This window comes from Xenopus tropicalis, chromosome 1 (assembly GCF_000004195.4).
Source record: "Xenopus tropicalis strain Nigerian chromosome 1, UCB_Xtro_10.0, whole genome shotgun sequence".
Lineage (NCBI taxonomy): Eukaryota > Metazoa > Chordata > Amphibia > Anura > Pipidae > Xenopus > Xenopus tropicalis.
The window spans coordinates 65,866,378-65,894,308 of NC_030677.2; the positions used below are offsets into that span (position 1 = coordinate 65,866,378).

General features: G+C 37.3%; 1 protein-coding gene across 2 annotated transcripts in view; it reads right to left on the minus strand.

Annotated features, from left to right (window-relative positions):
- spata5 (spermatogenesis associated 5) overlaps positions 1 to 27,931 on the minus strand; it is a 231,069-nt gene that overhangs the window by 173,576 nt on the left and 29,562 nt on the right. For both annotated transcript variants that reach the window (XM_004911116.4, XM_012955572.3), the window contains exons 10-13: positions 9,608 to 9,762; positions 7,121 to 7,330; positions 966 to 1,019; positions 423 to 502 (exon numbers count right to left, since the gene is read on the minus strand). In XM_004911116.4, the coding sequence (XP_004911173.2) occupies positions 423 to 502; positions 966 to 1,019; positions 7,121 to 7,330; positions 9,608 to 9,762 (499 nt within the window). The remainder of the gene's footprint in view (positions 1 to 422; positions 503 to 965; positions 1,020 to 7,120; positions 7,331 to 9,607; positions 9,763 to 27,931) is intronic.

Sequence of the window (27,931 nt, forward strand, 5' to 3'; positions counted from 1 at the left end):
ACGCGCATTTCGTGCCTGTTGGGGCACTTATTCGTAGCCTTTAAATAACTTAATCTACATTATTTCTTTGTGAAACATTCTCTTCTTTTTGTAATAGGTATTATACACCCATAGACTGGGGTGCCTTGTGGGTATTTTCTTCAGTTTGCATCCCCATATCTTAAGTCTACTAAAAAGTTGTTTAAGCTTTCTGGATAATGTGTTTTAGGATAACAAATGCCTGGGTACAACTGAAAATCTGACAAATCCTGAACTTGGGATATTAGATCTTTCTAATATAAAAAGGGGTTATTTTGCATCCCTAGATTACTGTAGCTTTTAGAAATTAGGTATCTATACCCAGCACTCCTGTTAATTCCCATATAATGTAATATTAATATATTAATAAGCCTACTTTGTCAGGTTCAGTAATTATCTCTTACCTGCCTCTCTCAATAGCCAATGCATCAATTTCATCAAAGAAAAGAATTGAAGGGGCAACAGCTCTTGCCTTATGGAAAATCTACAAAAATAGAAAAACAAAGCAGGAACATTTTAATAATTAACTAATTTAAATATATGGTACAACACATCTCAAAGAGTGCAAATTATTAACAATTGAAAACAAATAACAATTAACTGTATGTAAAAATGTTTACCCTTTTGCCTACCATTTTCACCTAAAAACTAATTTTAGTTGGATACAGGCAGCATTATTCTGGGCAATTTGAATACAATGTTTATATTTGTGAGGTTTTTTTTGTTTTGTTTTTCTCTCTATTCTACTTTCCCATAATCTAAAAGGTAAAAATCCATCTGGTTCACATGGCAATGAAGATTCTATCTTAAATTCTCTGGACTAAATTAAGCCCATCAGAGAAAACACCCTGACCCATCCAATCGGGATACATATACTAATAATGATGCTAAGATTTATTACTGGGATAAATATTTTTCTCAGTTTTTCCAGCATTTTTTGTGCTTACCTCACGGACAGCTCGCTCTGATTCACCAACATATTTATTCATCAGCTCAGGGCCCTAAGAAACACAGCCAATAGAAATGATTTGTCAGCAGCAATAACAGTACATCATTTGTCAGATTCTTTCATTTAGAACAGGGGAAGTGTCTGCACGTCAATAGACTTCCCCGAAATCTTAAGATCTCTATTTGCTGTAACACATCATGAAGAGGTGTCTTTTTTATCATAGTTTATTTTATAATGCATCATATATATTAGATGTCTGGCAAAACATTGGTGACTTGGAGGAGAGCAAGCTAAGAGAAAGCACTGTAAACTTGACTGAGGAGAGGTGTTTTCAGCAACTGTTTAAAAGCCTAGAATAAGAGAGGCTTATGAAGGAAAGCAGTATTCCAGTGATGAGTAGCAGCACTAAGAGTCCTGCAGATGCATGACAGACCAATAAAATAACATGACCATTAGATAACTGTATGAAGCTACACTATGAAGGTAAATTAGAAATCTAATTGAATTCAAATTTATTACATAAATCTTAAGTATTTTATTCCCTAAATTATTTTGGTCATATCAAAAAGAGGTATATAACACAAAAGAAGGACCATGCCAGGTAAAAAGGTTCCAGTTAGTTAGTAACACCTTCATTATTCAAAAGGCATAAATAAAAGGTAAATCTTGGTACATTTACCTTGCAATTATTCCATTAGAACAGTATAAAAAGTAAACAAAAATATAAAGGGATGGCCTTTTACATTCCCACTGTATTAGGAAAGCTGCTTATTAGTTAAAACATAATTCATACAGTGTAAGTCACACACATACACACAAATGGCCCAAGCATGGCATGGGAAACACAAACACTCACTTTGGAAGTCATTACAAAAGTGAGTCATAAACTGCTCTCAAAGGCCAAACAAAACTTCCACATTATTCCTTGTGGTTGAAGCCTAATAGGATACAGTCATTTTTTTTTTCTTTTTTTTAAAAAAAGACAAAACAATAAAAATGATAGATTGCAGACGATGATTCATTTTAAAGGGAAATCATACATTTAGGAATATGCATCTCTTGCCCATTAATCTTATACATGGGGCTGATTAGCTAGGGTTGGCTCCTTTTCTGGAAAAAACTACCACCCTTCTTTTATTTCCTATGAATATCATAAGCACCAATTATGATTTTTTTTTATCAGCCATGGGTCAACCTTATGGTCAAGTCTTGATTATTCATTGTTTGTCTTCAGCCAGCATCTGATTTATGGATTGTACAGCTAATTGAAGTGAGTATTACTTCTTATAATTTCAGCACACCATGATTTTAAGGGCAAGAACCCACAGATCGGTTGAGTCGCCCACGATAGATCTCTGCAATCACGGGTGGCAAACCGCTCCTAAAAGGCTTTCCACCGCTTCGGTAATCCAAAGTCACACAAAGTTTCCTCCTGCAAACAATTTCGCTTGACTTTGGAAAAAGAAGCGATGCGAAGGGCTTTGCACCTGCGACTCCTATTGTTGCCGGTGAAAAGCCTTTTCAGAGTGGTATGTCTCCCATGATAGCAGAGACCTATCACAGGCGACTTAACCTCTCTATGGGTTCTTACCCTACATGATCCATGATTTATTTGGGTTAGTAGTACAGATATGATATTTAGGGATGCATCAAATCCAGAATTTTCTTCTGGATTCGGCGAAGATTCTGCCTTTTTCAGCAGGATTTGGCTTCATCTGAATCCAAGTGTCTGGCCAAACCGAATCCTTAAAGTCACGTGTCTTTCTGTTACATGAACACAAAAGTAACAAAATCTTTAAGTGCGTGCCTAATTTCCATATACAAATTAGGATTAGGATTTGATTTGGTATTCTGCCAAATCTTTCACAAAAGATTCGGGGTTCGGCCCAACCCAAAAACAATGGATTCAGTGCATCCCTAATGAAATCCATTATCCAAAAAGCACTGAATTACCAGATTGGCATCTCCTATAGACTCCATTTTAATCAAATTATTCAGATTTTTTTTAAATTATTTCCTTTTTCTCTGTAATAGTAAAACAGTAAATTGTACTTGGTTCTAACTAAGATATAATTAATCCGTATTGAGGGCAAAACAATCCTAATGGGGTAATTTAGTGTTATTTTTTTTTTTGTATACGCAAGGTATAGAGATCCAAATTATGGAAAGAACTCTTATCCGGAAAACCCCAAGTCCTGAACATCCTGAATAATAGGTCCCCTACCTGTGATATCAATCTAGCTAACAGGAGGAATCTTTTTTTTTTTCTTTTGAAACATTCTTTTTCTAGCAAAGTTGGCCAGTGCATGTCAAACACAGAGCTGTCAGCCTCCCTATTTTTTTGGGATTTACTCAATTTGTCCTTCTCCCCCCCAGTCTGATATGCGTTCCCGAATGCACACTTAGCATTCGGTGACAACATCTCGAGCACTCGTGCATGCACAGCAGTCAATTGCGCATGCCCGTGATGTCACTGGAAGCTCGTGCTTACATATTGACATCACTTCCAGCTAGAGAGAAAAAAAATTTGGGGCGCGCCGCAGGTCCCCCGAAAGTCACCCTGGGGTTGACAGTTCTGAAAACAAGGCAAGAATGTAAAAGATCCATAAGGTGAGGCCGTGTACACTAATTTGCTTGAATTAAATTAAAGAAAGGTGTCTGATATTGTAAAAGTAATATAAACAGTATTGGTTCTTTTCAGGCTCTGCAGCTTAAAGTTTTGTCTTTTTTTTTTTTTATCAGTGTTTCCTACATTCTGAGTTTGCAAAATGTCAAAACAAAGTATTATACTCTGAAAATATTTGTGCAGCTGTTCTACATATCTGGCATGAAACCAAAATCTGCTTCTTATCTTTTCCATTATGTAGTGTTTTACTTATCGTTATCAATCCCAAGTTCAGAATACAAAACTGGGTTTCTTTCGGCTCCCTCGAGTTAGCTTCTTTGACTGATATCTAATAAGAAGTTAGGTTCTTTGACTGATATCTAATAAGATCTGTCCCTTTAGAAAGAGTTCTCAAAGGGCAAATGAAATGTGACTCCCAAAATCCCTGGACTGGAGTAAACTGGACAGATTGCTGTTCTGCTGTGTTTCCCTGTTACATGCTACTAAAGTTCCAGACCCTTTTATTATAAAGTCAAAAATATAATCAAGAAGAGGTCAGAAAATGAGTAAAAAATAAATCTAAAGAAATTCAAACTGCATGTTTATTAAAGTTTAAACGTTATTATACCATCTCTAATTATTTGCCCTTTGTATTTGTATTATAAAATTTATGTCCCTTTGAAAATTCAGCCCTGACTTATTGAGACATATTTACTAGAGGGCAAATTGTTTTTTTTTCAGCAAAAATTTGCCAAAAAGACAATTCATTTCCTTTTTCACCAAAGTCTATTTTGCTTGGTTCTGACTTGCAAATTGATGAGGCTAGATCCACAAAGTGACTGTGCATTCCAACAAAAATATCATTTCCGGTGTGAAAATGCATGTGTTTTTTGATATTTAAAGTGGTATTATTTATATAAGTTGTAAATGTAAAACATATTTGACTTCAACTTGCAACCCCTGTGTTGCTATTTGTTGAAATAGCTTATTATTTTTACAGTTAAACAACTGACTTTGTTCTTACTGCAGCTGACAAGAGTATGATCAATGATTTTTTTGTTTCAAAACATGTTTTTTTTCTCTAAATCTCCTCAGACTTTACAACACTATCCAATAATGTGTACATTATTTCCTAAATATATTTACCAATAAGTAATTCATTGTAATAAAAAACACCATATTGTAACAAATGTGTATTTTGTAACATGTTTTGCATCCTTTATATACCTATTAATTTGTAATTGACATTAGCGTTAATATGTTAGCAAAAGACTCGCATTAGAAAGATTGCTGACAAAAGTACGGAAACATTCAATTGCTGCGAAGAAAATGCTCATTTTGATGAATCAACGCAATCGTCACATATTAACGCCTGACATAGTTGCATGAAGATACCCAAAGCAAAAATTTGGAGTAAATCTGCCCCATTAACTCCATTTTCCAAGCAGACACAGACCCATTACAATTCCATAGAGACTAAACAGATCTACTACAGATGCAACAGCCACTGCACTGAACTCAGCTTATCAGAACTTATGTTTCCTTTCCTTTTTTTACTTTTTTGGCAACTATTCGTGTGCACTTTCTTTACTCCCCATTGCTGATCTCTGCATTGTGTAGTAAAAGGAAGCAGCCCTCCTACAAAGGGATCATGGAGGATTTGGTAAGTGGACATTTTAAACATTTATATAATACAAACATTTTTTTTTTTTTTTGACAATTTTAATGTTGTTCTTCTTTTGCAAAGTCCTCCACAGGCCTGGACTGGAATTCAAAACAGGACCTAAATAGTGAGTTCTATGGCATATTACAGTGGCCCCTATGGCATTTTCCAGAATCCACAAACTGCAGGTCCAGGCCCAGTCCTGCCATTTTGGTAGGACTTTGCAAAAGTTAAAAAACCACTTTAAGTAATTGTGCTCCCGCAGAACTATGAACAGAATTCAGTTTTGCATTAAAATGCAAATTAGCCCAAAATATTTTTAAAGCATTGCATATCTGCAAATGGAATCCTCTTGCTGTGGAATTGGCCTGTACATTGTAGTTTTACCAACAACTACCTCTTTTACTGAGGACTTATGCTGCTCATTTACATGAAGAACATTTCATTACTTAAATCTGACTAATAGCTTGTTGACTAGGCCAGGAAAGGCCAAGCCAGCAACAATTTCAGCCTGTGTATTTCCACTTTAGCAATATTGGTTGGTTTGTTCACCAAACCTATACAACAAATGCACTGATACCGGCCAAGCTTTTGCCAATATGAGGCAAAATATGAGGCTAATGACTAATACATGGGGCCCTACAATGGATTCAAATCCAGTCTGGAGTTCCAAGCGCAGGCGGATATCGACTGGAAATGCGAAGTATTGCTTTTTTTGGCTTATATTGCATGACTGAGAGAAATTTACCTAAGCATTTGAAAAAGGTTAAAAACATAAATGGTAAGTGTGTTTTAGTATCTGCATCATTCCCTGATAGCAGTAGTAGGTAAAGGCATTGCTATAGATGTGAAGCTATTTAATATTACTATTAATATTATTAGCTGAGCAAATGTGCTTGAGACTAATTTAATAAAATAAGTCACTTTTTATCCTAGAAGAGCTGTTGGAATCAAAATGTGAAGACATGTGGTGGACATAATGGGGAGCTTTTATTTTCTGAACTATTAACCTTATACATGGAGCTCCCAGAAGGTGTCCTATGCTCTTATTAAAATGATCCACCAACTATGGGTAGAGTAAGGGAGGATGGAATCAAGAACAGAAAGCCCCAAGCAAGTAAAAAAGGGTAAAAAGTTTTCTGACAATCCAAAATATGGCCCCTTAGCAAACATACTCTTATTAAGATTAAACAGTCTATGAAGGCTTCTAGCTACTTTAACAGGACATTTCACCTTTAAATTTAATGTGTAGGCAGTGATAATCTGCAATTGGCCTTTTCATTTTTTTTGTTTTTTAAATAATTATTTTATCTTTTTATTTGGCAGCTGTTCCACTTCGGAATTTCAGCAACTATTAGGTAGCTAGGGTAAATTTGGTAATTGGAAACAGGAATATAAATAGGAAAGGACCTGCACAGAAAGATAAGTAACAAGATAAGTTACAAGTAACATTCCAGCCTCACAGAGCAATAGGTTTTTTTTGGCTTGTGGAGTCAGCGACCCCCATATGAAAGTTGGAAAGGGGCAGATGAATAAGGCAAGTAACAGAAAAAAAAACACTAAAAAGTGAAGACCAGCTGAAAAGTTTCTAGGAATAGAACTAAGCCTTTAAAGTATAAGTAAAGGTAAAAATCACTGGGGGGCACCAGCCCGGGGTAAAAGGTAAGCAATTAAACTTAGCCTTTCCTTCTCCTTTAAATTGTCCCTTATAAACAAGCAATTGTCTCTATTTGACTCTTCAATCAAATGATCAAGTCACCTTTTAGTAAAGAGGCCTTATGATATTTTTGTTAAACTCAAGCAGCCTTAGCTCCAGACCAATACAAAAGAATGATGTGTACCTAAACCTGTAGAAATACATTTCTTTGAATTTCTTATTACTTACCTTAACTGCCAAGAAGTTAAGCCCACTTTCATTAGCTAGTGCCTTCGCTATCATTGTTTTTGAGCAGCCTGGTGGACCATAAAGCAGCACTCCTTTTGGTGGCTGAATCCCCATGCGAATAAATGAATCTGGATGCATCAATGGCCACTCCACTGCTTGTTTTAGTTTCAGTTTCACATTCTCCAGGCCTCCAATATCAGACCATGATACCTAAAATAAAAAATAAAATAAAAATCTGCATATAAATATAAGCTACTAATACATTCATATTCCAATTAATTGCCATAAAACACACAGCTTAGTCTGGGAGAACAACTTATTTTATGCAGAGATATATACTTCTACACACAACTAAATTTGTATATGAACAGAAATGTTTCTCTCTGCTTCCATAAATAACATTATTTCGGACCACTTGAGAGTAGTGTGTTTTTTTACAACCTATACAAAGCAATATAGCAGCACCCAATCGTGTATAAAAAAAAACCTGGTGTTTAAAAGATCACTAAATAAATACTGCAAATTGCCCTGTGGGCCCATAATGATTTTTTTCAACAATGACATGTTATATGAAAATGAAAGCTTATATATGGTCTATTTTACCCATTAACACTTTCAGCATTGGTGGCTAAAGCCACAAGTAATACCAGGTAGTTACATCTTTCTAAATTATATCACTGTGAGAACACCTACAGTAAGTAAGTGATCCGCAAAAGGCCTCTTTGACTACATACCCCTGAAATCTTAACTTTAAGGCCAGTTAGTGTGAAATTTAAGGATAAATACATATGTTTTGCCCTAGATATTTCTGGAACTATTGCTGATACAGGTTTTTTGGGTTCCTTTGGAGGGGCTGAACATAATGGACTTTGGTCTTTTTTTAACCCAACTATGTATTATCTAGGTCAGACAGTTCCCTTTAAGCTCTAATGGGAGGAAGCAGATGTAGTTTTAAGCCTTTTCTGTTTGCTAAATTATGCCAGCAAGGAAACTATAAGATTCGCAATGTCTTTAATTCCTCCCTGTGTCTTGTGAAACACCTGAACTCTTCCAGAGTGTATATCTAGAAATTCTCTCAAAATATAACACAGGGCTGCTATTTATTTGCCAGAAAGGAAGAAGTGACACATGAGTATGAGAAATTATACTCCTTCTTGCCAGCACGAAAAGTGTCCTCCATAAGCAAAGCAAACTGTTACCTCCACCTAAGATAACACTATTTTATACAACATTACATACTATTTAAGGTATTGGAAAACTCTTTTCTATTCTGACGGCAGTTTCATAAGCAATCCAAAAGCGAGACACTAGATGGCAATCATATTGATGCATCTTTTAATGAATGTATGAGCCAACATAATGGTCTCAATGCAAAATTATCCAGATCATTAAAAACCATAAATATATTTGCTAACAAATCACTGTGTTGACTATATATTAGGTTGAAAGCCAGTCTCTGGTACATATGTAATCTCATATATTTCTAGATTTCTGGGTTTGAAATGTCAAATAGAATAGCTAACACACTTTTTAAACACTTCCACAAAGGAAACTTAATCCCACTGTTTCCAAATGGCAACACATCAGGATCACCTGCTTATTTAACTAGCTTTAAGAGTCTTTCCTGAACAGGAGTTTAACGCAGAAAAGTCTGCAAGGATTAATTGCTCAGAAATGACTAGACACGCAACAACATCTCCAGATGTGCACACTGGAAAGCCAAGAGGTTTATGTTCAGGGCATCCGGTTACAGGAATTTAAAACTATACAGAAGGGAAAAAGAATTTATATTTCTGAAAGAAATTTGTTTTTTTTCTCTCTCACCCAGTCTGATAAGGCGACATTCATAGGATATAATTTTATTTTTTAAACTAAAGTGTGAGCAGAGGGGCGTTACTGGTGATGCAAGAAGGCTAAGCATCTAATTTGAGGAGGGGCAAGTCCAGCCGGCAGCCCTGTAGAGAAAAAGTCAAATGCTGGAAGCGGAAATTCCACAATAGCTAGGGCCTGCAAGCAGAAAATTTCTGATGTAAAAGAATACATGCAAAATGTACAAATATTAATAGGCACAAATAAGCTCTAGGACCATAAAAAGGCATAAGGCGAGTACGTTTATGCTGCACATGCAACTCCAAGGATTCTTCAGCTATTCTTAGATTTTACAGTAGCATATACAGTTTTAATGTTATATAAACTTAATATACCCCTTATTCCCTCATAAAGTGTGGCATCACTTAGCACCAACTATAATGGGTGATATCACCTGGCATCTTTTAAAAAGGGCTGTGTAGTAATCATCCATTAGTTGCTACACTAAAGGCCCCTCTGATGCTAGGGGCCCAGGACATCGGAATGCTCCTATGCTCTACTGTACCGAACTGAACTGCAAAGTAAAAAATTTACTAGTAGCTTCAAAAGCTACATAATGTAAGAAATCGAACTAGAAAGGCAAATCATGGGTTTGAGTGTTTGCTAGAAGTAACTTACATTGGGCACATCAATTGCAACTTCCCTCATGGCACTGGGCCTAACTTCATTTGTTGCCTGTAGGAAATCGTTTAGAGTAATTACCACCGACCCGGCCATTTCTCTGTCTGATGGTCTGGAGAGTACTCTGTGTGTTCTCCGCAAAGCATTCATACCTGTAAAGGAAACCATTCATAAATGATCTATGCCTTCATCAATAAAAAAAAATGAGCAGAGGGAAGATGTAATAAACAAATGCTACAGCCACTGCCAAATTACAGCAGCAAAAAAAATCCAAACTACTGGATCTTGTTCTCAAGGACCACCAAGCTAAAGTGCTGCTATCCAAGGCTGAACTGGACACCCATACCATCATAATGAAAAATGAGCTTAAATTAAGTTCTAAGAACAGGTATGTATGTATGTATGTATGAATACTTTTATTTATATAGAGCAGGGGATCATTACTATAATAGCTACAAATAAAAACAAGTATGATAATAAATACAAAGTACAGTTGCATTAAAAATTGACCAGAGCTAAGAGGATGGAGGTCCCTGCCCCATAGAGCTTACAATCTAGGAGGGTGACTTACAGAAACAAATTCATACAGTTTGAATATCTTTTTATGGATCATTTTACAAGTGCTCAGTTACAGATGGTAGGGAAGAGTGCTAAGTGCAAAGACACAGACATAGGCAAGCATATTTTGGAACTTTGTTCCTGGCCTGCTGTCAGTACCTCTGGGAACAGGTCCTTTCACTAGAAAATGCAATATACAGTGGCTTGCAAAAGTATTCGGCCCCCTTGAACTTTTCCACATTTTGTCACATTACAGCCACAAACATGAATCATTTTTATTGGAATTCCATGTGAAAGACCAATACAAAGTGGTGTACACGTGAGAAGTGGAACGAAAATCATACATGATTCCAAACATTTTTTACAAATAAATAACTGCAAAGTGGGGTGTGCGTAATTATTCAGCCCCCTGAGTCAATACTTTATAGAACCACCTTTTGCTGCAATTACAGCTGCCAGTCTTTTAGGGTATGTCTCTACCAGCTTTGCACATCTAGAGACTGAAATCCTTTCCCATTCTTCTTTGCAAAATAGCTCCAGCTCAGTCAGATTAGATGGACAGCGTTTCTGAACAGCAGTTTTCAGATCTTGCCACAGATTCTCGATTGGATTTAGATCTGGACTTTGACTGGGCCATTCTAACACATGGATATGTTTTGTTTTAAACCATTCCATTGTTGCCCTGGCTTTATGTTTAGGGTCGTTGTCCTGCTGGAAGGTGAACCTCCGCCCCAGTCTCAAGTCTTTTGCAGACTCCAAGAGGTTTTCTTCCAAGATTGCCCTGTATTTGGCTCCATCCATCTTCCCATCAACTCTGACCAGCTTCCCTGTCCCTGCTGAAGAGAAGCACCCCCAGAGTATGATGCTGCCACCACCATATTTGACAGTGGGGATGGTGTGTTCAGAGTGATGTGCAGTGTTAGTTTTCTGCCACACACATTTTGCATTTTGGCCTAAAAGTGCCATTTTGGTCTCATCTGACCAGAGCACCTTCTTCCACATGTTTGCTGTGTCCCCCACATGGCTTGTGGCAAACTGCAAACGGGACTTCTTATGGTTTTCTGTTAACAATGGCTTTCTTCTTGCCACTCTTCCATAAAGGCCAACTTTGTGCAGCGCACGACTAATAGTTGTCCTATGGACAGATTCCCCCACCTGAGCTGTAGATCTCTGTAGCTCGTCCAGAGTCACCATGGGCCTCTTGGCTGCATTTCTGATCAGCACTCTCCTTGTTCGGCCTGTGAGTTTAGGTGGACGGCCTTGTCTTGGTAGGTTTACAGTTGTGCCATACTCCTTCCATTTCTGAATGATCGCTTGAACAGTGCTCCGTGGGAAGTTCAAGGCTTTGGAAATCTTTTTGTAGCCTAAGCCTGCTTTAAATTTCTCAATAATTTTATCCCTGACCTGTCTGGTGTGTTCTTTGGACTTCATGGTGTTGTTGCTCCCAATATTCTCTTAGACAACCTCTGAGGCCGTCACAGAGCAGCTGTATTTGTACTGACATTAGATTACACACAGGTGCACTCTATTTAGTCATAAGGAGCAGCGAAATAGAAAGGTTTAAGACGAGAGAGCGCAGTGGGTGTGGATAGTGTAAAAAGACGGAGGCTCTGAGAGGAGCCGAGGAGACGACCTGGAACGTGCAGAGAGACCAGTGAAGAAATGTAGTGAAGAGTGAGGAGTAAAGGGCTTTGAATGTTAGCAGAAGGATTTTGTAAGCTATCCTTTGCTTAACAGGCAGCCATGTTAGAGAGCTTAAGTGAGGCTGAATAGGTTCCCTCTTAGGAGAGAGCAGGAGGATCCTGGCAGCAGAGTCAAAGATTGATTGCAGGGGAGAGAGGTGGGAGTCTGGGGGGCCAGTTAGTAGGAGACTGCAGTAATCTAAATGGGAAAGGATAAGGGCATGTATTAGTGTTTTAGCTGTTACTTGTGAAAGAAAGGGGCGTATCTTGGCAATATTGCGGAGGAAAAAGTGGCAGGTTTTGGCAGTGTTATTAATATGGTTAGAGAAGGAGAGGGACTGGTCGAAGACCAGTGCAGGGGTCTGTGCTTCCCCGGTGAACACAAATTTTTATTATATTACTATAATAACCTCCCCTTTTGTAGGTTCTGTAACCTACAAAAGGGGAGATTATTATAATAATATAATAAAAATTTGCACCTGTATAGCACTCCATAGCAACCAATCGGATGTTTGCTTTCACAGAGGTGGTGCTTCAGTAGATGCTAAAATGTGCCATTTTATTAATTAGTGCAATATACATCAAAATGGATAACGTTTACTTTCTTCCAGCAGCCCAACTAAATGGTTGCTATTGGTTAAAGGAATATAGAAAACGCTGAGTAAATAACGTCTCTAAACTTTGGACCCTGGCAAGCCCAGTTTTTTCATAAATCCAATACACAGAATACTGGGGTGAGTTGCCCAGAAAAGCTTACAATCTAAAGATAATTTGCAGAGCTGTGGATTTAAATGTAATGCTATCATTCACCTCATGCAACAAACCACAGTAAACATGCAGATTCCTTTGCCTATAAATGTAGCAGCTCACAAAGTAAAGCAATATACAGATGGGTAAAGTAAAGTAAACAGACAATTTTGTCAGAAATTCTGTCAAAATACAGTGGCTTGCAAAAGTATTCGGCCTCCTTGAACTGAACGCACACCCCACTTTGCAGTTATTTATTTGTAAAAAATGTTTGGAATCATGTATGATTTTCGTTCCACTTCTCACGTGTACACCACTTTGTATTGGTCTTTCACGTGGAATTCCAATAAAATTGATTCATGTTTGTGGCTGTAATGTGACAAAATGTGGAAAAGTTCAAGGGGGCCGAATACTTTTGCAAGCCACTGTATCATAGATAAATACAGGGTTGAATTATGATCTATAATAAGACTGTGACAAAAATCAAATAATTAACAACTAATAATAGCTAAATACCCATATCCATATATATCCTGGTAAAGGTATTTAAACACTTTATCAGCTTTCTCAATTTACATTAAAAATGCACTGTAATGCAACTTTCCAATGTACAATAATGAAAAATATTCATTGAAAAATATAACTACAGTTGAAAGCAGTATTAGTATGTATTTTCTTTAATTCTGACTATTGAAACAATGTCAGAAGTTTTTTCTTCTTCAGGTCTCTTAATTAGCTGGTGTTTACTACATTGTTTGAAGAGCTATATCCAGAGGATGGACCACTGAGCAAATAATTATATTTGTCAATGTGCAGATCTGTCAGGGAAAACATTTTTTTTTTACAAAATGCATCAGGGCTAATGGTGCTCCTTCAGCAGAATCCTCCATTGCAATTTGTTTTTCAAAAGAGCAAACAGATTTTTTTATATTTAATTTTAAAATTTGAACTAGAATTATCTTAGTTTCGCAGGTGCCCCCAGTCATGTGACTTGTGCTCTGATAATCTTCAGTCACATGTTACTGCTGCACTGCAAATTTCTTGCTAAAAATTAGACTAGTAAAACACACAAGTCCACCATGACTCCTCCAGATACACTGAGTAGGAGACAGAGGGAGATGTTTTTCAAGAATAACATTTTAAATAAAAAAATTAATTATTTGCAATACAGACAGTGTCATTTAGTAATAAAAGCAACAACATAAAAATCATAATAAAATGTCTTTAAGGTGACAGTTAGAGGGCACAACGGATAACTGTTTTCACTATGACTTGGCGTACATTGTACTCTGCATACATAAACAGCTTGTAACAGCAAAAACAATCTCTATAATATCAGAAAGCAAAAATCCAGCTTTAAGGTGGCCTTACACGGGCCGATTCTAGCTGCCGATATTGGTCCCTTAGACCAATTCGGCAGCTTATGAGCCCATGTAGGGGCAGCAACGACGGGCCTGCCCGTCCGACATCTGGCCTAAAATCGGGCAGATATCGTTCGAGCAGGTTAAAAAATTCAGTCAGATCGGGGACCGCATCGGCTCCTTCATGCAGTCCTCGAACTGACTGCGCCTATTACCATCGTTATAATTCAATCGTTTGTCCTAACCAAATTAGCCTAAATTCCCCTATATCGCCTACCTATAGGTGGGGATATCGGGAGAAGATCCGCTCACTTGGCGACCTCGCCAATCAAGCGGATCTTGACGTGTATGGCCACCTTTACTCTGGTAAGACCCAGTTAGTGACAGTTTTCTTTTACATTTCAAGAATGGCACAACTAACCATTTGTCACATCACTAATTAAACCTACCTACTTAAATGTGCCAACAGAACCCCTACCATACACTGCCTCTTCTAACAATATTCCCAGAACTGCCACACATTTCTTAGAATCATATTTTAAACATAGAAAGTGAATGTAATGGCACAATGTGTTTAGAGAAGTTCAGAAAATTTGACTATACCTCATAACGTATTAGGGATGCAATTTTTTTTTTGTTATTTACACAAATGTAACAGCTAATTTTATTATCATTTCTTGTGAGCTGCGAGTTTTTTGGAGCTCATTAAGGCCACCTGCATAATCTGCTATAAATCTTGTGGGTTACTATACTAATGAATAGTTGATATAAAACAGTAATTATTTGCAATTTATTAACTTATTATTAACTGTAATTATGGTCAGCGCATTCATATAAGTAATCAATTATTTTTATGTGATATTAATTAGCAATGAATTTGCTAATACAGGTATGGTGCTGTTATCCAGAATGCTCTGGACCCGGCATTTTCCGGATAAGGGATATTTCTGTAATTTAGATCTCGATACCTCAAGTCTACTTAGCAATCATTTAAACATTAATTAAATCACATAGTATTGTTTTGTCTCCAGTAAAGAGTAATCATTAATCTTAGCTGGGTTCAAGTACAAGGTACTGTTTTATTATTACACAAAAAAAAAAAAATTTGAATTATTTGATTAAAATGCCAAAACACTCATGCTCAAAGTCTGTCTATCAATGGGTATGAATTGGCTCATTAGAATGTCAGGCCATTAGGAGGGGTGACTGCAACTGTTCTCTCCCTAATTGGGATGCCCTGAATCCACTTTTTTTGGGCATATCCAGAACCAAATTTGAACCCTTATTTGGGCAAATTATAGTAACGATAAGGGAAGAAATCCGTGTGTTAAAATATTTAGCAATTTTTCTTAATCATGTAATCTTGGACTAGGCTGAATTCCAATCCTGTTAAAAAGATCAGATTCAATTGAATCCCAAAACAAATCTGGGATTTAGTGCATCTCTTCTACCTCAAGGCAACAGTGGAGAAAATGCCCCATGTGCTAGAGGCCTACAGCTGGCTGTACATTATAAGATCGCTTATTTTGCAATTCTGCCACCTATATGTTTGACTAAATTGGGATAATCCGATTGTTGGCCATACAGCAGGCCTAAGGAGTACCAACAGAAAGTGTCTGCATCTATGTGCCAATTCAGTCCTTGTCCAATGGGATTTTCAAACTGGACAGGTCCTTCTGAGGGACCCATACATGGTCAATAAGGTGCCTACTTGGTCTGCAAGTTTTATTGGCCCATTTATAGCCACTTTATGACTTTGGAAGACTAAGGATGTACTTTGTGCCTGGATGTAATGTACATATTATAAAAATATATACATATTAATATATTAAATATATATATATGCCTGTGTGCTTTCGCAACCAAAGCATGAAAAAGTTCAAAAAAGTACTAAAAAGTGTAAAATTATCTCATAGTATATTAATGATGGAGTGATTTTTAGCAACTTGTCTATCAGTCTTCATTTTTTATTTTGTATTGGATTTACTAGCCTCAATAGTCTCCTTTCTAGTCTGCAATGATAATTTTTTGTCAAGGTCACAGACCCCAGAAACAAAAAAAAAAGATTGCAAGGCTCCAGTTTTATTTTTATTGCTCTTCTTTCTATATAGGGCCATTATTAATCATATTTCATTTTGCCTTTCTAACTGCTGGCTGCTTGTTAAGGTAAATAACCACTATCAACCAGTTTTCTGTCTAAATGCTAAGTCTGAGAGCTGCTCAGCAAAGAAACTAAAATAATTAGAAAGAAAAAAACAAAACAAAAAAAGAAAAAGAAAAACTAACACTAACTGCAAATTGCTAAAACCACTGTCCACACAATGAAAATGATGTTAAGGGAAACTGCCCCTTTAAATAGCTTATGGCCATGTGCTCCTGGCTAAATTCAGGAAAATATATGGCCTTCCCTGTTATCTTTCTTCCCTATTAATAGCACTGGCATCAAGTTACCTTTTTACCAGCCAGATGTCAAATCTATCTGGTACACCTGTTATACCAATATAGAAGGTCAACATATTTGCTGCAGAAACATAGCCAAGACTCCATTCAGAACAAAAACATGCACAAATGTACATGTACACTGGACCTCTGATCATTTGACTTAAAATTAGATATTTAGAAAATGAAATATTATTGTACCCACAAAGCCTTAGTTATACGGGTTATTTGTTCATATACTGTAAGTAAGGCATACCATACTATTCATCCAATCACTCCTCTGGCAGAGTTTTGTTTCACTAAGCAAAAAATACTATACACATTATTTTATGCTTTCAAAATATATCAGTCCTTTAAAACAATGTTTTTATGCATAGAGGTGCTTAAAATAATCAAAAAAGATTAAAACTGCCCCAATTAATGCCAGAGCTGCAAAGGTTTAATAAGCACAATGGACACCTTTTGCTAAATGTTCTTCGGGCATAATGATACGCTTTAACAGCCCAGCAAATAAAACTGTACTATACAGCATCTGGTGCCTGAAAAGAGGGAAAAATACAAGCTATAAAAGGGCATGAACACCTGCCTTCAATCCCCAGGCCCTGTAACAGAATCACAAATATTTGCAATTCAGACTTCCTGTAATGTGGCACATTCATAATGAACAGGATACGGTACAATATCAATAAAAACATTCCAGGAGGCCAGCTGGATAGGACGGGGAAAGCTACAGGCTGCAGGCAAAGGAAATACTAGAAATATCTTCCCTATTGTGACCGCAGATCATATTTTTAAGCTAATTATCTGAAGACGCCCAATGGCAATGGCAGACGAGTTGTAACAGTACACAGGCCTTAATATCCACCAGATGAAGGCAAATTATTAAAGCTCAGATGCCTTAGACATTGTGTGCAACCAAACTTTGTTTATTTTAAATTTCAATTATATATTTTGAGACAAATTTCCAGTATAACTGCAAGCAGGAATAAAAGCCTTGAAAGCTACATGTTATTTCTAATAATTCACCCCAACCTGTTTTGGACTGGCCAACATAAATATACAACATGGTCGATGTCACCTTAAGTGGGCAAGACTATATACTCCCTAAAGTCTATAAAAAATAAAAACAATGCTGTGGTTAGGAAGAGGTTAAAGGACACACTGACCCACATCATCATGCAACTAATTTTTTTCCTAATGTGCCACTCCACACTTAGCAACAAGCCCCTAAACCGGCATAAACTCATATATCGGCATGCACACAGAGAGAAGCAGTCATGCCAGCAAAAAAAAGTTTATAACTGAAGTGGGTTTCAATTATGGTTTTCATATTAAAAAATATCTGTTGATGTACTAAACAGTGAACAACAGGTTTATTTCCACTTAAACCCTTGGCTCTCTCAAAGCAATTCTGGGAAAAAGAAAAGAAAAAGTCATTACATCAGATTCCCACTACCAAAGTTAATCTCCCTGTATAATGACCTCCTCCTTATCTATAAGCCTAAAGGGGAGCCATGGGAAGATTTTGGCTGCCGATTCAGGTCCTTGATGCAGTCCTCAGTCCGACGGCTCATATACCCACAATTTTAACTTGATCATTTGGCCCTAGCACCTACAATGCTCTTTGTCTTTGCTTATTAAACAAGTGGATCGTACTGTGTATGGACACCATAATACACTGGCAGCAAAGACAGATATACAATACAAACTCTTTTATTTATTTAACTTTGTAATACCAGAGGAGGGAGGAAGGGTAAAAATGAAAGCACTATGAACTTTTTTTCATGATCCGAATATAGGGGTGGCAGCTGCAGCGGCTTGGAGACTACTCCAGATAATATGGCAGCTGAGAAACTTCCCTAGGTGCCTTCAGCCTACAAGTTATATAACAGGAGAAGAAAATAATAGATCATTATGACTTAATGAGCTATCCCTACATGCATTTACTCTGCAGTATTTTACCAAGAAGGACAACTGGAAGACAGACTAAAGTGGTGGGGGGCAACATGAGCAACATTAACCCCTTCCCCCCACACACACTTAACTCTCAAGAGTGAATTGGGAAAAGTTCATTCACCATGTGCAATGTTTAATTAAAAATAACAAAACCAAAGAATGTTTTTGATTAAACCAAAAGGCATAACATATTTTTTAATATAAGCCCTATTTATGGGGCTAATGTTGAACACAGATGTATTTTGCCTTTTTAAGGTCTGTAAACGGTTCCCCTGGCCAATTCAGGAACCAAATATTAAATCTGGGATTGCATCACATATCTTAAAATAAAAGCAAAATGTTTCCACTCAATTCCTATATTTTTCTCCTGGAAAGAGCTACAAATGGATGTTTTCCAATCATGAAGCACCAAAGTCCATATAAAACTAAACCAATATGTCTGTTTCCTTTATTACTGTCATTTAATGCCAATATTCTGCAATAAATATTTTGTTTTAAACAGCAACTTGTAATTGTATTTCTAAATCTGTATGGCTTAAATCTTAATATGGTTTTCCACCCTACAAGGATTTTATCCTTATTTAGGGATTTTTAAGACAAAAAAAACAAACAAGTCGAAGATAACAATGAAATCTTAATAATACCGAAGCAACACAATTTTTCTGTGTATTTGTTTAGGACATGTGGGATGTTTTGCTCTAGACTAGAGTATTTCTACTAGAGAAGTGCCTGAAGCCACTGAGTTCCATTCCCTTGAACAGAAGATGTGTGCCACAGCACTGGCACTTTTCAGCTGGAAAAAAACTCACTAGAGTATTTTTGGGTAGAAATTTAGCACTGTCACATTTCCTTATTCAAATAAACAGGCTGAGGCTGTACTGGCCCCAGAACTCCTCTAACAGCAAGAATACATGACAATGGACTTCTCTACCAGTAGAAACATGATAATGGAAAATATGCCCCATGTACCATAGCATGTACCATAGCCCTTTAGGCAGTGCTGATGTTGGGTTTACTCCCCATCAGGACCTAGAGTAGTGTGGGAGACAAAGATGGAAGGCCAGCTTTGGTGAGAATTGGAGATATATATTCCTATATATGCAACCTTGTTGTTAAAAGGGGCTCCAATCAAAAGCTGGCCCTCCAAAAAAGGCTTGGACTGAAAAGGTCACACAACCTGTACCTTAAGGTTAACATCTTACTTGCAAAGCCTACCTTGAACTATACAATAAGTATAAACCTGGAAGTGGCCTGGAAGTTATTTCACATGCAAATGCTTTGTTTAACTTTTTTTTTTTTTTTTTTATACACATGTAATAGAAGTAATTGATCACATTAGGTTTGGTTCCTATTCAGTTTAGATATATTCCCAAAAAAAATACATTTAATTATTTTATAAATAATTACAAAATATTACATATAGCCTATGCAACATTTAATATTACTGCCTTTTAACACATGTATTCATATAAAAAATACCTCCAAATGTAGGTGCATTTTAGAAAAAACACATATTTTATTATTCAAAGACTTGCCTGTGTCTAGTGGGATTTCTTATCATAGGACTGGCTGTTCTTGAACATGTGACCCTTTTTTCCCTTTATAGGTCAGCAAATAACAAGATAACCGCAACTTGGCAAAGGCCTTGACATGGGTATTGACCCCCATGTAAAATAAAGTTCATGTACTTGATGATACCATACTCAGTTCTGATTAATTCATGCTTAATGGAAATACATTAGGGCTGATTCACTAAGGTGCGTTAAAACGAGTGCTATTTATAGCATGCGTTAAATATTTTATTGCGTCTTGTTTTTCACATCTTAATGCACGATTCACTAAAAGGATACTTGTGTTAATTTAGACGCGATGTTGTTTGCGTTATTTAAGTCGCGAAGACTATTTTCGTGGGGTATTTGACGCAACGTGCGCTAATTAACGCATCGCGCATAAACTGTCGCCATGTGCGAAAAAACACACGTCATATAAGCCATACACGCCATTACTTTCGGAAAACTACTGTTCTGAAAATGACCATTTTCCTGCAAACTGGAGGCTGCATCACTCTAGGGCCAACACATACTTAAATAAATCACACAGCAAAGTCCATATTGTGTTGCCAAAAGCTCATGAACTGTACTTTTCTATAACTACCGCCTTCCCCAAGTAGGTGTTAATTTTCGCACAGACTAATGCGATATTTAGGGCATCTATGTGTTTGTGAATCATGCGTTAGTATTATTTCTGCGCGCAAATTAATGCAATGTGTTATAATTAACGCATTCGGTTGCATGATATTTAACGCACGCGATATGCAACTTAGCGCATGCGATAATACTTTAGCGAATCGTGCTGAGTTTTTTTTCGCGTCAATTTTAACGCAAAAAAGCATGCGATAATGCTTATCGACCTTTAGTGATCAACCCTATTGTGTCTTTACATGTCCTGCATGTTTCACTTTGAATTTAAAACTATATGTTATAACACCACATAATAATTTAACTGCATCTATTAGCCAAGGTCTTGCCATAGCTATTGACTCCCATATGAGATGAAGTTCATACCCTTACACAGACTTACTCAATCCAAATTTATACATACTTAATTGTAATTTGTTGCATCTTAGAAAAACTATTGCCGCTACATTAAAATACAAAGCAGCAGCTGGCACAAAAGGGCTGTTTAATTATTATTGTTAGTGACAAGGCCGGACTATTTTGCGTGCCCAGTAACGTTTATGGGGTCCTGTGACTATAAGTCTACACTTGTCTATTCTGAAGAGAATCAACATTTGCTGTAGTGGATAGGGACTAAAATCTGTGTATCTTGGCATGGATTTAGTGGAAGAAGAACAGGTTTTCCTATAAGTAATACATAATATTTTGTTGTTATATAAATGTATTATTGGCTAGAAGTTCCGAGCATTCCTATATTTTTTCCTTCTGCATTTTGTCTCTGGAGGTAATGAAACGTCTCTGGAAAGTAGATTACGGCATACAGACTGTAAGATTTTAGGACTAAAGGAAGAGCAGACTGTTAGGGCATAGTGTGGGTGTGTGGTTATTATATTTTCATAATGCTAATGATATTAGCAAGCCCTTCTATAATGCTGCAAAGCATAAAACCAAGCAAGCATGAACATTTGGATGCCTTTTCTCCATTTTAATGCAGACAGTTGCTAAGGTACCACAGCACTAAAAGCTGACTGGGGAAAATATTCAGTCAAATAACGTCTCTGCTGTGTTTTTAAAGTCTGGATTTAATATTTGCTTGCTGCAATCACTCCAAAATCTACTCTTTCCTTTTATATTTGTCCACTTGCCCTAGGTTACCATACTAAGTAAGGATGTGGTTTTGTGGTTTGTTCATTTTCTTTCCTAGTAGCCTCAGATTTATTTGGATGTCTGTTATACGTTATACATTTTGAAGGGGGCATAATTCCTTTCTCAACAATTACATTTTCCTTACATGTAATTATGCATTTACTAAATGTGAATGTAGCCCTTGACAACAGGCTAAGGTCTATGGAAGCCAGGACACATTTCTGGCTTATGAAAAGCTTTGTGGCTAGATGTGCAAGACTCTGATTATTAAGGAGCAGAAATTTCTTCAATTAAATCCTGGTGTGCGCCAAATACAGGTCAAGTTATTATTGCTTGAAAATTTTTAAACAGGGAATATTCTTGGAAGGGTAATGCGAATATGCATTGCCCTGTGTGAATCAAATTTATCTAATTATGACAGAACATATTTGACTAATGCTTGGACACCAAGAAGGGTACAATCATCATAATTTTTCCTTTTGCCAAGCTAAATGTCAATGATGATGACATTCGAAAATTAAAGGCATTCTGTCATGATTTTTATGGTAAAATTCATAATATATAATGAATTAAAATGTTATTCTTGAACCATTAAATGTATATTTTTTAGCTGTAAAAAATATTATTATTTAGCTGATTCTAAGCTTTCAGAAGCACTACACAGTGGAACTGATTTCAGATTAGCCTTTGTTTTTCCTACTCAGTGTCACTTGGCTTTTTATTAGTAAGTGCTATTCTCATATCTACCACTAGGTGGGGCATGGGAGCATTTTTAGCAATGCAAGTGTTAGGGCGCTGTTAACTTACTACCTTCTTACTGTTCTGCTGATTGGCAGCTGAAGGTGGACAGGGCAGAGGTGATATCACTCCAACTTGTAGTACAGCAGTAAACTTCAGTGAAGTTTATCAGAGCACAAGTCACATGACTGGGGCACCTGGGAAAGGAAGGAATTGTCTAGCCCCATGTCACACTTCAAAATTAAATATAAAAAAAATCTCTTTTGCTCTTTCACACCCAGTGCAAAGAGGGTTGAAAATCATAAGTAAAAACGGAAGGAACCATCTCCTCTCCTACTACAATGCTTCTGCCAGTCCAAATGTAAGGAGTATGTAAAAATGAACCATCCTCAAGGTCCACCAATTAAAGGAGACATATTGGATAAATGGGAAAAACCCAAATTTTGTAGGCAATTCTAAATAATTTATGGTGCTGGTTTCACTTTAGGCTAAACATTAATCCTATTTCTAAAAATGGTCATCTTTATTGATCCTATATAGATCCTCTATAAATCCTAGCAGCTCTCTGTCTGTGTTTCAAAAGGGTGGGCGTGTCCTAATGGTGTCATAAAAACAAAGTATGAACACATTTTAACTATAAGCTAGGACTGTCTGTGTTATTGCTGCTGTGACTGCTTTCCCAACAGCTGTAATACACAATAAATGCACTTCTGTACCCTTAAAGTATGCAGTAAGTGGTCCTGCAGGTACAAGCTAAGAACGTCCATTTCAGGAAAGAAATCCAACTTAGATGCCCTTCTCTGTATAATAAGAGTAAATATGTCACATTAGAACACAAACATGAAAATATCAGCAGAGTAAGGGAAACCAAGAGATGCTAACATTTTCAAGAGAATTTTACGGTCTCCGGTTTACTGATTCAAATTATGTTCAGCATGAAATTATGTTAGCACTGCTTGTCTCTTGTCTGCCTAGCTGCATCTGAGACATGAGGCCTGGAACAGTGATGTGCCTGCCTTGGGGTAAATTAAATCTTGACCAATGACTGTGTCCAACAAAGGCTGAAGGCCAGGTGAGAGACATCACAAAGAAGAAAGAGAAGAAACTCAAGCTTAAGGTCAAACACATTCCAGCCAAAAAACAGCATTCTCCCCTCGAGTGACATGTCAAAGCTTCAATGAAATCATTTCAGGGCTGTAGAAAACACTTCAAATTATAGTTCATAAAACAGCCTAAAAACATCTGGTGCAGCTTTGGGCCACGAAGGCCATTTGCTTGCATTTGTTTATGACCAGGCCTGCTGTTCACAAGCACGCAAGAGCACACTTCATTTAGTGAGCAATGGCAGGCTGCATTTACTACTATTGTATGGGTTTCACCTCTAAATTAACCTTTGCCATAAAATAACTTACACGAAGGGCACAATAAGGATTCGTATATGTTGACAGCATTGATAAATTGCAGTTTATTTATACTATTCCCTATAATATACATATCAGTATATATATAAAATCTATATTTTATCTATGTAAATAAATGTATAATATAAAATCTATATTTTTAGAAAATAGCTTCCAGAAATACAATTTATCATTAGATCACAAAATGAAACGTTGTAATTTTAAGTACTTAAAGGACATGTAAACCCTAAATTTTCCTAACATGTATATAAGTTAGGCACATCTCCCCCACCCAAACCACATCGTTTGTATGGCATATGCATATGAATTGCATCCCCGCTGTTTGCCAGCACCATCACATTTCCCTAAAACACCCACGGCCATGTTCCTTCTCACACCTTTTTTGTGACATTTACATGTATATACAGCATATGTACAGTATTAAGTTCACACAATGAAGAATTCAGGCTTACACAGGCAGAACTTACTTAGCCAAGAGCCAGAGTCAATTCCTAAGGGAGGGGGCTGAGTGAGTTACATAGTAAATAACATAATGTAACCATGTAACCATACTTGTTAGGTTACCTCACTCAATGAACGGACTTTTTCCCGATACAAGAACCTGCATTTATTTTCCTGTCAGGTACTTTGGGTAGAAACCTTTAGCAACTATCTTCGGGTAGGGGGGCGGGATGTCACTGGGTGGGACAGTGATGTCACATGGGTGGGACTGACGAAGAGGGGCTATGGTGTGGCCACTTCAATCTCAGAGAGTCCCTCCCCGTTTTCCAAATTGGGGAAACCAGGCAGCTCTCGGACAGCTCTCCCAAAAACTAGGCTGTCTGGGTCAAAAACAGACAGGTGGCATCCCTACAGGTACTCAGTGACTGACACATACATAACATTACAAAATGGTGGCACAAGGAAAAAGTTTTAAAACTAAAATTTATTATTATTTATATGCCAGTTATTATTTTATAAGTCCCCTATTATGAGATAAAGTATTTGATGGTTAAGTTTATTTCAGAACATAGAGTTCCTATGTAACTGTTAACAACAATTCAAAGGAATTGTTTGACATTGAGCATGGATTTATGTATGCTTTATTAACATCAGATACAAAGTACTCCTTAACAAAACATTGGTGCTAACAGTGCAGTTCCATTCTGCTACAAGCAAGGTTGCCATCTGGAATTGCAGGGCCCCATACTACTGAGTTAGCTGCTCCTTTCCTGCCATTAGGCCCCTATGATTCGCAAACTGCTCTACAGGGACATTAAAAAAAACACACACACCCCCATGTCCCTGATTCGCCGAAGGAACACCCTTTATACCAAAACCCAACCCATAATCCAATTAAAACACACGGTCTCCCTGCAAGTCCAACCTCCCCACTTTGCATTCCACAAATCACACCTTTATGACTCATGGCGCCCCTGAGTGCAATAGCCCTTGCACTTCCATATTATTAAGCTTTCTTGATTCTATTCTAGTTCTATTCTGAATTTTAAATAACTTGGTAAACACAAACATGTTTATTTTTTATTACTTAAAGGTATCGCCACACAAAAAAAAATCCATAATGAAGGAAGGCAATTGTAAGCAACTTTGCAATATACATTAATAAGAGTTTTCTAAAGTTATTTGTAACCTTTATTGCATAGTCATAGAGGTCATTTACGACCTCGGGGAAGTGTGCAAAATGCAAAAAAAAGGCACAATGAGACAAGGGGAAACTCTGTTCCTACTATATCACTTTTATGTTGTGTGATTGCTGTCCCATACGAGGATGCGAGAGCAGGAAGTGAAAGTGCAAGTAAAGCTGCGCCCCAAAATCCTTTGAAAGGAACTATATATATAACACTAAGGCAGTTGCTCTTAGTCTTTTTAACCCTAAAAAGCTTGCTGGGGAAAGTGCAAACACAGATGTATTCACTTATTTTTTGCAGCTGTAATAAAAAGTTAAATTGGGCAAGAAAAAGAATACTTATCTTGCTTATTATAACTGCTTTTTTTTCAGACCTGGAATGTCCAGGAGCAGCTGTTCGACTAAAGCTCCCAGCTTCTTCAGCCTGACATTGTTACCTTGCAGCTAAAAGGCCAAAGGTTCAATATTCCTGTCCTAAAGGTTAAACACATAACTTAGAGTAACAAAAGATAGAATAGGAACACAGTTAGACATTTCTTCCTGTAGCACAACCCCCTCCCCATCTTCCTCTACATGATAATGAACTTCCAAATAAAGCAGCCTTGTCTGGATTCAATTAGAATCACACTGTCTAGTCTTACTCTTTAAACAATGCGTTCAAACCTTTTTGGCCCCCATGATGCTATCACATCAGAGGCCCAGTGTTTCATAACAGCACGCCAAAATGGTGTGCAGATCGTGCGGATATTGAAGATTAATTTTAAGCATTACAAACCAAATACTTCCTTCCACTCTAAACAAATCAAATGAATCCCCTTCTTGAAGAAATCAAGCTCTATTTACATTCACCCTGATGCAGCTGCGCAAGCTGCCTTAGAAGGCCACAACTGCAATAAATCCCTATATTAGGAAAGCTGGATTGCTAGCCAGAGATCACGACAGCTTATTCCCTGCTCAATTATTCACATTTCCTAAAGGTTTTGAAAGAAGCAGGGCTTATCTTTCTCATGGCATTAAATATTCATGCACGGCTTAGGAGATAAATATCCTGGTAAGAAATGGAAGGAGAGGAGGGCAGCTTTGTAAATCAATACACAATTTGTATAAACAGATGTGCAGTTCTTTTCGGAAAATCAGTCACGGTGTTTATGGCCCTAAATCACAAGTTATTTATTTTTAAAAAAATCATTTAGATCTGTTAATTAGCTTGTGTTGTGTGACACTATTTTCACAGCAGTGTGTTATGATTAATATTTAAGTCTCATGAGCTAGCCATGTCTGCCAGAAACAGATAGTATCAGCGCACCATTGCCACATGGGGTTTTACTCTCTTTAACTTGGCACAGATGTTTAGATTTCCTTTACAAATATATAGTAAATTGTGTGAATCAAAATTTAAAAGAGTTAGAGGACTGCTAAAAAGGAATATTTGTGATCTGGATTTTCCACTGGCTGCAACTATTCAATCATACCTTTTCCAGTCAACTGGAAGTTTTTGGCCCACAGAACATAATGGTTTAATACAGGTTTAGCCTGTCAAACAAACTGATGCCAACTGATTGTTGCAAGAATTGTCACCAGAATATACAGTATACATTAGTAATGTGTCAAGTTAACTGAATGTAAAAAAAAAATCTGTTAAGACAGTGTAATGCCATACACAGGCAGATATAAGCTGCTGATTCAACGAATTTCCCCTATCTCTGTGCAGAGGACCCTCTGACAGAACAGTCGTCTGATTGGACCAGTTTAAAAATCCTGTTGGGACAAGACACGGACTGGCTTATTGATGTGGTCCTGATCCCAACGGCCTGTATACTGCCGATGTGATCAGATTGTTTGGCCTTTGGGGCTCAAGGTAGGCATATCTGGGATATGGGCAGCCTCACCAGACAAGCGGATCTTTAGGGCCATGGCAGACAGGGAGATTAGTTGCTGTGTGACTAATCGACTAATCTCCTTGTCTGTCTCGGCCCTTACATCTATGACCAGTTTTAGATCTTCTGAATTCCCAACAAGAGGGCACTAGCGATCAAGGTGTATACAAGCACTGCAATGGTTGCCAATCCAGGAACCTAATTAGTGCTGTGGCACACGGGGAGATTAGTCGCCTGCGACAAATCTCCCTTGTCGCGGGCGACTAATCTCCCCGTCTGTCACAGCCCTTAGGCCACTTGCTTATCTGTGTTTATATGTGACTACAGTTGTTTGGACAGCGTACATATATAAGTGGAGGTGCCTGCTTAGGGAACAAAAAACTTTCATAGACTTTTATTGAAATGCATTATTCTTATGGTCAGCTTCTATGCACCTGAATTTTGTAGGCAGGCAAAGAGAAACAGATCTGCTCCTTTATTTAGCTGCACTGACAGGCACAACATAAGCCTGAGTGCAGCTATACGGAACAAAGATCAGCCCGAAAATGCATGCTTTGTCGATGCTGTGTTTGTTAATGCATTTGCTTTAGAT